Source organism: Myotis brandtii, unplaced genomic scaffold (assembly GCF_000412655.1).
Source record: "Myotis brandtii unplaced genomic scaffold, ASM41265v1 scaffold573, whole genome shotgun sequence".
Taxonomy (NCBI): Eukaryota; Metazoa; Chordata; class Mammalia; order Chiroptera; family Vespertilionidae; genus Myotis; species Myotis brandtii.
In genome coordinates, this window is record NW_005370145.1 from 711,341 (window position 1) to 724,935 (window position 13,595).

The following is a 13,595-nucleotide window of genomic DNA, read 5'->3' on the forward strand; positions in this document are numbered from 1 at the left end:
TGAGCTTCCCTGCAGGCTGATGCGGGGGCGCTGTTTTCAGGGGATTACTGAAGGCATCATCTTGGCACTTTTCCTCTTAGGCTGGTCAGAGGCCTCAGAAAACAATCTTTCAAACTTCATTCTGGAGGGTGTAGGTCCAGCTGCCAGAGTGCTGGTTTCTGGGTAGGAAAAGAAGGCTGGAGGTCTTAACATAGTGTGCACATGGCCACTTACCGACCCCTCTCTCCTTCAACTGGGCTTGGGGTCCAGTCCAAAGACCCTCAGGTTCTGTACTGCCTTCTCCAGGCAAGAAGCCTTCAGTCTTTTGTTGAGGTGAAGAGGGCACCTGCCTAACTGTGCGGAGTACGGGAGGGGACATGGGGAGAGCTGCTTCCTAAACTTTCACCTGGTTTTCCCGGTTTAGTCCCACCTTCATGCCCTTCCCTGATACCTGAAGCCGCCAGCCCCTGGGCCTTTGGAGAATCCTACAGCAGGAACCGAGTGGCTTCTTAGCTGTTTCCGTCACCAGCTTAAGATTCCAGTTCTGCTCCTTATCCATCTACTGTTCAGCTTCCAAAATTACTCTGTTGTTGTCTCCTTGAATAGGTGGGCTTATGCCTTAAGCAACACAAACCTCTTTACTGCTGCTTTAGTGAGGGGAGGGGCCAACGCCATGTGTCGTCAACCTGGAGATGCTGCTTCGTTTCTCACCCTTCCTCTGCCTCGGTGCTGCCCAGCCCTGCGCCCCCTCGGCCTGCTGTTGGCTCTTGTGCCCTTGAGCAGCACCTTCAGCTGCTCTGCTCTTCTTCCCCCCCAAGGTCTCTGCTGATTCTCTTTGTGGAGATTGACTACTGGGAGCGGCTGCTGTTCGAGACGCCCCATTATGTGGTGAACGTCGCTGAACGTGCGGAGGATCTGCGTGTTCTTCGTGAAAATCTGCTGCTCGTTGCTCGAGACTACAATAAGTAGGGCCCCAGTCCTCACGGCAGTCCTTCTGCATGCTACTTACCTCCTTTTTGTTGTACCTACTCCATGATGTTCTTTCCCTACAGTAGCCACCCTTTCCATTTTGTCCATCTCAAAAGATTCTTTTCGTCCAGTCTCTCTCTGTGGCCCTACGACTACTCCCTTGTAGTTTTGGCTTCTGGCTTTAGGGTAGAGAGCAAACAGCCAGGTCCTCTCCCACCCCACAGGGCCATATGTATTGTAAGCCTGGGTCACTTCTCTAGGAATGAAACTGGCATTCAGATTATGGACACAGAATAACATCAGATTCATTGAACCAAGGCCATGCAGTCAATTCTTCTCTTAATGCCCTTGGCACTCATTTCTGGAGTGAGGCTTTGTTCTGGGTTGGGTACCTTTTTCATCCCAATTAAAGTCCAAGGGGGTGGAACCAGCAGTCTTTTTTGGGTGTCTGGAATGGAACTATCCCTTGTGGTAGCCACTAGCAGCATATGGCTATTTCTATTTTAATTAAAAATTGAAATTAAATAATTTTTAAAAATTCAGTCACTCATTTGCACAGGCTACATTTCAGATGCTTCATTGCCACACGTGGCTAGTGGCTATGGTATTAGCACCAATTGTAGAACATTTCCATCGTTGCGAAATGTTTTGTTGAAAAGCACTCTCTAGAATCGTGAACTTTCAGATTTTCCCACCAAGTTTCTGGTGTGGAGGAGAGGTCTTCAGAGCTTGTCCCCATCAGCTACCAGTCTGCTCTTCTACGCAGGATCATTGCCATGCTGTCCCCAAATGAGCAGGCCCTGTTCAAAGAACGCATCCGCTTCCTGGATAAGAAGATCCACCCTGGACTCAAGAAACTGCACTGGTCCTTGAAGGGGGCCAGTGCCTTTTTCATCACAGAGTGCCGCATCCATGCCAGCAAGGTAGGCCACGGTCATTAGACCCTAAGGGCGGAGCAAAAGGCGGGTGCATGGGAAATTAATACCTGAATCATAGGCAGTGGTGGAGAGACCAGGGAGTAATGGGAAATAAATGAAGTTTGCTTGGGGAAGGACTTTTACTGTCAGCAACTCTAGGTAGAGGACAGGTGGGAGGATAGAATTAGGCCCAGAAGGTCTTTTCCCAAGCTGAAGCCCCCACCCTATGGGGGCGTTTCTGGGTCCAGGTACAGATGATTGTGAATGACTTCAAGGCATCCACTCTGACCATTGGCTGGCGAGCCCAAGAGATATCAGAGACACTGTTGGTACGCATTAGTGGCAAACGGGTGTACAGGGACCTGGAATTCGAGGAGGACCAAAAAGAGCATCGGGCAGCTGTGCAGCAGAAATTGGTGAGCCTACACCATGATGTGATAGCCATCATGACCAACTCCTATGAAGTCTTCAAGAATGATGGCTCTGAGGTAGGGGTCCTGTGGCCAGGGCTTTGTGGTTGGGGAAGCCCCCAGGCCCCCAGGCCCATCAGACCATCCTCTTGTTTTTTTCGATCTCCCCCACCCCACCCCCCGCCCCAGTATGTGCTTCTCAAACATCCTGCTCTATTCTTGGATTCACCCAACCTTCAGTCTGTCAAACCTTCTTCCTTCTGGACTCAGAGTCCTGCCTTTCTGTTTAACCAGCCTATTCCCCCCCCCCGCCCAAACTACTGTCTTCCCTGAGGATTCTCTTTCCCTTCCCTCTTCCCACCAGATTCAGCAGCAGTGGATGCTATACACGATTCGGTTGGACCACATGATGGAGGATGCCCTGCGACTGAATGTGAAGTGGTCACTGTTGGAACTGTCCAAAGCTATCAATGGGGATGGGAAGACCTCCCCAAACCCACTCTTCCGAGTCCTTGTCATTTTGCAGAATGACATGCAGGGAAATGCGAAACAGGTGGGCACCGCTTTGCCCCCAACACCTGAAAATGATCATACTTTATTCTCCAGTCTCCCTCAATCCTTGAACTTGACCCTTGACCTTAACTTTATCCTTTGGCCTCCAGATCTGGTTCTGAGGTGTTCAACCTTACCAGTCCTGAGGCCTGTCTCCTCCGTGGCCTGTGCGAAGGCTCTCTCCTTGTGTTCCCACAGGTGGAGTTCTCACCCACTCTGCAGACTTTGGCAAATGTGGTCAATGACATTGGCAACCACCTTTTCTCCACCATCTCTGTCTTCCGCCACCTCCCTGAAATTCTCCTCAAGCGCAAGTTTTTTCGGGACCCCATCCACTTAATCGTGGGTGAGTGGGCAATAGGGAGGGAATTTGGTGCAGGGATAGCAGAGGCTTAGGAATGGGCAGAGCTGGGAGGAGAGACCAGGGCTGTTTCCAGATACTGGTCAGTCATCTCTAGTACGGGTAGAAAAGGCAGGTCAGGGGGCTGGATTGGGGAAGGAAGCAAAGGCAGGGATGGAGGCAAGAAGATTAGGTAACAGATGCTCCTGGGATTTGGGATTTGGGGTGGGAGATTAGGAAGGACAAATTTAGGACTGGGCCTGGGATATAACATGTCCAGATACCAACAGCTGATATATCTGAATCTTATAGATTAAGTTCATACTTTTACTTTCTGCCTTCTCCTTTATTTTCTAATGCTCATGTTTGAGTCTTATTCCTTTGTGGAGGTGATATTGGAGTGGAGGGTCGGGGGCAGTGGCCAAGGGCCAGGCTGGAGCTTGGGTTGAAGTGAAAGTTAATGAGAAGCATTTTGCTGGGTCCTGAAGAGCGTGATGAGGACATCAAGAAGATCCAGGCCCAGATCAGCAGTGGTATGACGAATAACGCAAGCCTGCTGCAGAACTATCTCAAGACCTGGGATATGTATCGGGAAATCTGGGAGATCAACAAGGACTCTTTTATTCGTCGCTATCAGCGTCTCAACCCTCCTGTCTCTTCTTTTGATGCCGACATTGCCCGGTAAGGAGGGCAGGTGGATGTGAAGGTCTGTCTCTGAAGGTATAGATTTACAGTGATGGCGAACCTTTTGAGCTCGGTGTGTCAGCATTTTGAAAAACCCTAACTTAACTCTGGTGCCGTGTCACATATAGAAATTTTTTGATATTTGCAACCATAGTAAAACAAAGACTTATATTTTTGATATTTATTTTATATATTTAAATGCCATTTAACAAAGAAAAATCAACCAAAAAAATGAGTTTGCGTGTCACTTCTGACACGCGTGTCATAGGTTCGCCATCACTGGGCTAGAATCTCAGGAGCTAGAGGCTCAGAAGGCAGGCTGGGGGTAAGGAGAGGTGCAGAAAGTGTGTCCTCAACTATAGGAAAGAACAGGGCCTGGGGCATGGAACCTTTGCTTCTCAGGGGTGGAGATCACATCAGAGCTGGATAAGATTTAGGGGAAAAGCCGTTTGGGTGGGTAGTACCCACAGGGTCCTATTGGAAAGAAGGAAATGCTTGGCATCTAAAGGATGAGAGAAGTGAACACTTCCACTTTAAGAAGGTAGGTTGGAGTTCATTTGAAGAAGATGCTTAAATTCTAAAGTCAGGAAAAGATCTCCCATCTCTTTGTCCTCTGGTTAGTCTTACATTTATTAAAGAAACCACCGTTGTTCTATGGATCCTGAGGAATAAAAAGAAATGAACAAGTGTTTTCCGCCTGAGGGCTACAGTGTAGTAGGGAAGATAAAAGAACAGGGCTGGGGCATCGTGGGAACTGATCAAATCCCAGCTCTGCTGCTTTCTAGCTGTGGAATCTTTTTTTTAAAAAATATATTTTATTGATTTTTTACAGAGAGGAAGGGAGAGGGATAGAGAGTTAGAAACATCGATGAGAGAAACACCGATCAGCTGCCTCCTGCACACTCCCCACTGGGGATGTGCCTGCAACCAAGGTACATGCCCTTGACCGGAATCAAACCTGGGACCCTTGAGTCCACAGGCCGATGCTCTATTCACTGAGCCAAACCGGTTAGGGCTAGCTGTGGAATCTTAAGGCACTTAGGTTCTCCAGGCCTCAGCCTCCTGTGAAACAGATATTACACCACCTACTTACAATGTTGTGAGACTATTCAATATATGTAAAAGCACATTGTAAACTGTAAAGTACGGTCCTCAGGTGCTTGCTATTATACAAGCTTCAAATGTGAAAAGTATATGATTAAGGTTTACAAGGTACCAGGACAGTTCAATGGGAGGACAGAATTTCCAGCCAGGGACATAGGAAAGGCTTCATGAAGGGAGTGACTGTGGGGCTGGGCTTTATGCAATGGGTAGGATTTCAACAGGCGGAGGTGGGCAGTGGGAGGGCATTTCAGGGAGAGAAAATAGCATCAGCAAAGGCATAAAGTTGGGAACATGTTCGCCAAATATTGAGTATTTGGAACATAGATACACAAAAGGGAGGTGCAAAGGGATTTATAGGCAACAACCAACTTCATTCTCTCCGCAACCTTGTGAGGTAGGGCCTATTTTTATCATCATGACACAGGTGAGGAAATAGGCTTCCAACAGTTAAACAACCTGCCTGAGGTCATAGAGCTAGTGAGCACCAGTGTGAACTCAACCCAGGTCCATGTAATGCTAAAGACTTGAATGCCAGACTGAATCTGATAGCTGTCCTGAAGGCAGCGGTTGGGAAAATGACATGGTCACAGCTGTGTCTGGGTGGACTGAAATGAGAGACAATGGGGTGTAGCAGAAAGCTTTGGAGCTGCTGCACAGGTCTGGGTGGCAGGAAATGAGAACTTGAACTGGCATCAGGGCAGTGGGCATGTCTTCAAAGAAAAAAACCTGCTAGCAGGAATATGGGCCCTTTCAGCTACACAGAGGTTGCTAATAATGTGCAGAAGGAGGAGACCGTCCTCAACATCCAGTTTGTGCTGCTGGACTGCTCGAATCTCAAGTTCTCGCTGGTGCAGCACTGCAACGAGTGGCAGAACAAGTTCACGACTCTGCTCAAGGAGATGGCAGCCCGGCGCCTCCTGGAGCTGCACACCTACCTGAAGGAGAATGCGGAGAAGTACGGGCGGCGGGGGGCGCATGGCACAGGCGGGGAGAGCATGCCCTGCCCTGTTTCCTTAACTGTGCTCTTTGCCCGGCTTTAGAATAAGCCGCCCTCCCCAGACGCTGGAGGAACTGGGGGTCAGTTTGCAACTCATGGATACCCTGCAGCACGACTTGCCCAACCTGGAGACCCAGATTCCTCCCATCCACGAGCAGTTCGCCATTCTTGAGAAGTACGAGGTGCCCGTTGCGGAGAGTGTGAGTTCCAGTGCCGTTTGGTCCACCCAAGTTGAACCCATGCCAGCAGCAGGTAGCATGGGAAGCTGATCTCTCACATAGTAGATCCCTCTGCTGTCAGGAGGGAGAGCAGACGAGTGTGTGTGTGTGTGTGTGTGTGTGTGTGTGTGGAGGGGGGGGTGTGGAGAAGGTTCAAGATTCAAAAGCCTCTGAGAGCCAAAGCTAATTCAAATGGTATTTCTGGTTAGTTTATGGAGTTCTTTTAAAGTTTTTTTGTTTTTGTTTTTGTTGTTAATCCTCACCTGAGGATATTTTTCCCCCAATGACTCTTTTTTTTAGAGAAAGTGGAAGGGAGGGGGAGAGAGAGAGGGAGAGAGAGAGAGAGAGACTCTTCAATGTGAGAGACACATCGATTGGTTGCTTCCCGCATGCGCCCCAATCAGGGGGATCAAGCCTGCAACCGAGGTACCTGCTCTTGACTGGAATCGGATCCAGGACCCTTCAGTCCCTGGGCTGACACTTAATCCACTGAGATAACCCACCTAAGGCTATTTATGGAGTTCTTTTAGGCCCAGCAACTCAACTGCTTGATTTCTTTGGGCCTCTTTGCATGCAGAACTTGGCCACAGACTCTGCTGTGGAGGATCAGAAAAGAGTCCATAAAGGCATTGGTGAGATGGACAGAACTTCTGCTCGTGGGTCACCCTCCCCTCTTTGATGTCCCCAGGTACTGGAGATGCTGAACAGTCTCAATGGGGAGTGGGTTGTCTTCCAACAAACTCTGTTGGACAGTGAACAGATGTTGAAGAAGCACAAGGAGAAATTCAAGACAAGCCTTATTCACTCAGCTGATGATTTCAAGAAGAAAGCCCATAATCTTCTGGAAGAATTTGGCACCAAAGGTACCCCTTTCGTATCCTCTCCTCCTTCTTTACCTTTGGTTTGACCCAGTCTTTCAAAGGTTACAGTCGAGGGAGGTGCGAACAAGGATGAGTGGAGGAAGGACTGTAGGGGGGACGGGAAAGAGCAGTGGCACTTCTGTCAGCAACCCAACTGTGGTTGGTCAAAAGACAGCAGCCCAACTCACATTTCCAGTTTTCTTACACCCACCTCCCAAGTCCCACCTGTTTCTGATTCTTGAGCCACATGTAATAGTTTTGGTAAGATTAATCATCATCCTTTCAATGCATTTTCTCTTATTTTCCTTTCCTTCCCTCTCTCATGTGAGGAAGAAGTGAGAATTACCCACAAAGAGGTAGGAGAGCGATGACAGTCCTTTCAGAGGACCATGACCTTGAGTGGGAATCTGAGCTTCATCTGGGATTTTCCACAGGCCCCTTCACCAGTAGTGTGGGACACCAGACTGCTCTAGATCAGATCGCCCAAATGCGGGCCATGCTGAATGCCATGAGGGACGAAGAAAACACTCTCCGTACCAACTTGGGCATCTTCAAGATCGAGCAGCCAGCCTCCAAGGACCTGCAGAACCTGGAGAAGGTGGGGTGCTGAGTTAGGCCCTCATGGTAATTAAGCATATGGGGCAGGGGACAGGTGAATTCACCCTAAGGGCCTGGAAAAACAGCTGGGACTAGGAAGATGGGTGCATGAGGAGCTTCTTATTTTATTTTATTTTATTTTAAAATATATTTTATTGATTTCAGAGAGGAAGGAGAGGGAGAGAGAGATAGAAACATCAAAGATGAAAGAGAATCATTGATCAGCTACCTCCTGCACCTCCCACTACTGGGGATTGAGTCTGCAAGCCTGGCATGTGCCCTGACCAGAATCGAAAGGTGACCTCCTGGTTCATAGGTCGACTCTCAACCACTGAGCCATGCTGGCCGGGCATGAGTAGCTTTTTTAAAAAAATTGATGTAAAATTCAGATAAGAAAAGAACCAGCTTAAAGTGAACAGTTATTCAGTGGCAGTTAGTACATTCACAGTGTTGTGTATCCATTACCTCTAGTTTTAAAACATTTTCATCACCCCAAAAGGAAACCCTGTATCCACAGCAGTCATTCCCCATCCGGTCTCTCCCCAGTCCTTGTTGGCCACTAACCTATTTCCTATGCGTGTGGATTTGCTTATTCTGAACATTTTATATAAATGGAGTCATACAAATATGTGGCTCTTCGTATCTGGCTTCTTTCACTTAGCATGATATCTTCAAGGTTCATCCGTGTTGTAGCATGTGCCAGTCAATATTTCATTTCTTTTTGTGGCTGGCTAGTATTCTATTGTATGAATTTACCACATTTTGTTTATCCATTAACAAGTAATGGACATTTGGGTTGTTTCCACCTTTCAGCTGTTGTGAGTAGTGCTGCTATGAACATGTGTGTACTTGTATTTGTTTGAGTCTCTGTTCCCAGTTCTTGTGGGTATGTACCCAGGAGTGGAATTGCTAGATCATATGGTAATTCTATGTTTGACTTTTTGAGGACTTGCCAAACTATTTCCCACAGCAGCTGCACCATTTTACACTCCCACTAGCAATGTACGAGGGTTTCTATTTCTCTGCATCCTCGCCAACACTTACTCCTCGCCCCCCACTTTTTTTTTGGGTCCTAGCCATTCTGGTGGGTGTGAAGTTGAGTCTCATTGTGGTTTTGATTTGCATGTCTCTACTGACTAATGATGCTGAATATACTTTCCTGTGCTTGTTATTTGAGAAGCTCGTAAGGCAAGAGAGTAGAGAAAGAAATCTGAATTGAGGAGGCAGCTCTATTGCCTGGAGGGAAAAACTTCTCAGATGAGAGGAGCAAAGAACCTGAGTGTTTGTCAGGAAGAAAGAGGGCAAGAGTCATGCTACTTACATCTTTCTCTCTGCCACGCAGGAGCTAGACGCACTCCAGCAAATCTGGGAGATCACACGGGACTGGGAGGAAAACTGGAACCAGTGGAAGACCGGTCGGTTCCTGAACCTGCAGACAGAGACCATGGAGACCATGGCCCATGGTCTGTATCGTCGCCTTACAAGACTAGCCAAAGAGTTTAAGGTGTGCGAAGAGAGGAGGGAAGGGGGCAGAAGATAAGCCAACTGAGGAAGGGGAACTGTGCAGGTAAGATTGTCAGCTCTTCTGATACTTCCCACTTTTGCTCAGGACCGAAACTGGGAAATTATTGAAACCACTCGATCAAAACTCGAGCAGTTCAAGAGGACCATGCCTCTCATCTCAGACCTGCGAAACTCCGCTCTCAGAGAGAGGTAAGTCTCCTCCGCTCCTGGGGTGACCGTCTGGCCTGTCCCCTCCGTGGTGATCATAGCTCTCTGTGCCCCTCTGTCTACAAACACACTTCTGGAAGAGACCTTCATTAGAGCCTGCCACGGTCCTCTGTTTCTCGCACTGTCCTGGGTTCTGTATTCCTTCTCTGCTTTCTTCCCCCTCTGTCTCCTCTCACTTTATGCCATCTGTCTTAGCTAAGCTTTATGCCTTCTGCCATACAAAAGTTCTTATTTTGATGCAGCCAAAAGTATAACTTTCTTTCTTTTTAAAAAATAGTGATTTTTAGAAAGAGAGGAAAGGAGAGGGAGAGGGAGAGAGAGAGAAACTTTGATGTGAGAGTGTAACATCCATCTGCTGCCTCCCACACGCCCCCTACAAGGGATCAAGCCCACAACCAGGGCATGCGCCCTTGACTGGGAATTGAACCAGCAACCTTTTGCTGCACAGAACAACGCCCAACCAATGAGCCACGCTGGCCAGGGCAACAACTTTCTTTATGGTTTTTGCTTCTGTGCCTTGTTTAAGACCTCCCTTACCCCAGAGTTATAAATTCATCCTCTCCAACTTTCTTCTAATTCTTTATACTTTTGTTTTTCAAGTTTAATAGAAGGGTCCTTTGAAACCATTGAGTATAGAATAAACTATTTTACAAATGGTGTTTTAGTAATTAATTACCTATCTATTTAGGAGAAAATAATTTTACTTCTTTTGCATTGCCTCCAGGGATAATGTTTTTGGCAATGTTTCACCATTAAGTATGGGGTTAAGTATAACCTAACCACTTTATTTACTTAACTTATTTAATCTCTCTAAGCCTCAGTTTCTTCATATATAAATGGAATGACAATAATTCATCATTTACACAGGGGTGTGGAAACTTTTTTCTGCCAAGGGCCATTTGGATATTTATAACATCATTCGTGGGCCATGCAAAATTAATCCCCTTAAAAATTAATCTGCTATACTTAACATTTAATGAACTCACCCCCAATGCATTGGCAGGATCAGACCAAATGATTTTGTGGGCCTTATATGGCCTACGGGCTGGACATTTCCTACCCCTGATTTATAGAGTGGTTGTGAGAATTAAGTGAGATGTTTCATGTAGGGCACTTAGCCCAGCACAGAATCTATAATAAAACTGTAGTGATCCATCTTAACTCCCTTCTCCTGAGAATCGCACATCAATCTCTGTATTCCCCACAGTGCCTACGTTGCCTGTTAGAGCCTATTTGGTAAATAGGGGTGAAATCATGAATGAATAAATATACATCATAATATCCCAATGGGAGGAAGCTCAGCAGTGACGCTAACACTTTCAGCAGGCCCTGGTGTTCAGCCCTCTAAACTGACCTCTGTCCCTGGCTGCAGGCACTGGGATCAGGTCAGGGATGAGATCCAACGGGAGTTTGATCAGGAATCTGAAAGCTTTACTTTGGAGAAGATTGTGGAACTTGGAATGGATCAACACGTGGAGAAGATTGGGGAGATCTCTGCCTCAGCAACCAAAGAACTGGCAATAGAGTTGGTATGACAGAGTCCTCTCCACACTCCCCCGCTTTCTAAGCCTGGAGCAAAGGCTTCCAGCTTTTTATCGACTGATGGCTTCTTGCAGCTCCTGTTCCCCTTGGGGATTAAACATCTGATTGTTGTGTCCCCCGATTTCTTTCCACAGGCATTACAAAACATTGCCAAGACTTGGGAAGTGATTCAGCTAGACTTAGTACCCTACAAGGATAAGGGCTATCACCGGCTCAGGTAGAGAGGGCCTCGGGGAGCTAGGGAGGGGAGGGCTGTGTGACCTGGGCTGCGGAGCGGGGACCAAGGATTGGCAGATGGGGAAGGAACATGATTTTGATGCTTTCCTCCCCAGAGGCACAGAGGAAGTATTCCAGGCACTGGAAGATAACCAGGTGGCTCTGTCCACCATGAAGGCATCTCGTTTTGTCAAGGCCTTTGAGAAGGAGGTGGACCACTGGGAGCGCTGCCTCTCCCTCATCTTGGAAGTTATTGAGACAGTGCTCACAGTGCAGCGTCAGTGGATGTACCTGGAGGTCAGGACTCACAGCCTGAGCTCTTCCTACGACTTGTTTTCACTCCCTTATTTGCATAGGACCTAATATTTGCCCCGTTATCAGCTTCGTTTTCCCACCGCCACAGCGATTCTTCATTCAGGACCCAAGCACTAGTTATTACCTCTCACCGTCAGTTCCCTCCCTGAAAAGCCTTGTTCTTCTTTCATTATTTTTCTTGGACCTAGATCTCTGACCTCTCTGACCCTTTGATTCTAATGCTCCTTATCTTCTACTCAACTATCACCCATGGTCTGGGAGCAGGGAGCAGAGTGTGGAGAGTATGTGAGAAACGCCTCTCACTCCAAAATTCTTGGCCCTTCAGAATATCTTCCTAGGAGAGGACATCCGTAAGCAGCTGCCCAATGAATCAGCCTTATTTGACCAGGTCAACAGCAGGTGGAAAACCATCATGGAGCGGATGAGCAAGGACAACAATGCTCTCCGGAGCACCCACTATCCAGGTCTGAGCTCCCTGGCCTCTTGCCCTGACATAACCTCAGGTTGTGTTATATGTGTGTGAAGTCATGGCCACCTGGTTCACTTTTTGAAAGATGACTATTGTACCTGGCTGCCATACCATCACCATGGCTACTTCTAAAGCATTAAATAATAGTTCAGTAAATTCAGTTCAATAAATGTTTGAGTGGAGTACAATGTAGTGGTTAAGAGAATGGGATATGGAATCGGGCAGACAAGTTCAAAATCTGACTTATGCTTTACTGATTGTATGCTCTTGGGCAGCTCCCTCCCTCCATGCCACAGTTTCCTCACCTGTAGTAGGGGGATTAATGATAGCTATTTCTCAGGGTTTACAAGAGTTATACAGGAGTATGTAACACTGAGTATAGGGTCTGCTGTAAAGTTAGTGCTCAATTAATAACACTGTGTCTCAGGAAGTCCTGATTGAGAAATCCCTCTTCTCTCTCTCTCTCTCTTTTTTTTTTTTTGAAAGGGACTTAAGGAAACTTTATTTTTTAAAAAAATTTTTTTAATTGCTTAAAATATTACAAAGAGTATTACGTATGTCTCCTTTTTTTCCCCCCGCCCTTGACAATCCCCCAGCCTCCCCTACCCCCCAGTGTCTTATGTCCATTGGTTATGCTTATATGCATGCATACAAGTCCTTCGGAGGGAGGGGTAAGAGATCTCTCTCTTTTTTTAATATGTTTTTATTTATTTCAGGGAGGAAAGGAGAAGGACAGAGAGAGAAACATCAGCAATGAGAGAGAATCATTGATTGGCTGCCTCCTGCACACCCCACACTGGGGATTGAACCTGCAACCCAGTCATATACCCTGACCGGGAATCGAACCGTAAACTCCTGATTCTTAGGTCAAAGCTCAACCACTGAGCCACACCAGCAGGACTCCCTCTTCTCTAGCTGATTCATCTCATGAGATGATGCAGATAAATGAGATCAGGCAAATAAAGCACTTATCACATTAAATGGCACAGAGTAAGCCCTTGGTTACTATTAGCTAGTGTTATTATTACATTGACTTTATTATTATTTTTCTTTATTTTATTTTTTTATCACTATTTATGCCCCCATACCCTCTTCCACCTCCACCCACCCACTCCCCTCACCCCTGCAAACATTGACTTTAACTAGTTATCAGATTAACTAGTCTTCATTGTAGATACTTTGGTAGGTGATGGGGAAAGAGGTAAACATAGTGAGGCCTGGTTGATTGCTATATATTGGGCTAAAGAATCAGGAAGTCATGTTTTTTGTGACTGGCACCTACAATGGGTATCCTGAGGAGAGAGTTTTGTCAAGTGGTATAGAGAACTTTATTTTGCTTAGGGTCAAATCTAACAATTCTTCCTTTTCCCAAGAATTGAGTATACATATAAGAAACCCCACATAATTATTCTGATAAAATGTAAGTATTAGGTTATGCAAAGTTGAGTGACAACATGCATTATTCTGCTGTTAGTGTTGCACCCACCTGGTGTCATTTATAGTTATTGCAACACTAGAGGCTCAATGCACAAAATTTGTGCAAGGGTCTCGGCCCTTGCAGCCGCGGTGGCTTGCCTCAGCCCTCGCAGCCCTGGCTGTCTGGTCTAATTAGCATATTACACTTTTATTATTATAGTCTAGAGGCCCGGTGCACAAAATTTATGCACTGGGGGGGGGGGGGGGCCCCCAGCACAG

At 46.8% G+C, this 13,595-nt stretch overlaps 1 protein-coding gene across 1 annotated transcript in view; it reads left to right on the forward strand.

The window, feature by feature from the left end:
- The window catches only part of DNAH2 (dynein, axonemal, heavy chain 2), a 112,731-nt gene that overhangs the window by 32,000 nt on the left and 67,136 nt on the right, over positions 1-13,595 (forward strand). Inside the window, exons 15-30 of the mRNA XM_014549808.1 lie at positions 798-944; positions 1,715-1,871; positions 2,114-2,353; positions 2,640-2,828; positions 3,026-3,173; positions 3,656-3,848; positions 5,710-5,910; positions 5,996-6,152; positions 6,859-7,033; positions 7,465-7,628; positions 8,970-9,131; positions 9,237-9,340; positions 10,731-10,887; positions 11,035-11,117; positions 11,233-11,413; positions 11,757-11,895. Coding sequence (XP_014405294.1) covers positions 798-944; positions 1,715-1,871; positions 2,114-2,353; positions 2,640-2,828; positions 3,026-3,173; positions 3,656-3,848; positions 5,710-5,910; positions 5,996-6,152; positions 6,859-7,033; positions 7,465-7,628; positions 8,970-9,131; positions 9,237-9,340; positions 10,731-10,887; positions 11,035-11,117; positions 11,233-11,413; positions 11,757-11,895 — 2,597 coding nt within the window. The remainder of the gene's footprint in view (positions 1-797; positions 945-1,714; positions 1,872-2,113; positions 2,354-2,639; positions 2,829-3,025; positions 3,174-3,655; positions 3,849-5,709; positions 5,911-5,995; positions 6,153-6,858; positions 7,034-7,464; positions 7,629-8,969; positions 9,132-9,236; positions 9,341-10,730; positions 10,888-11,034; positions 11,118-11,232; positions 11,414-11,756; positions 11,896-13,595) is intronic.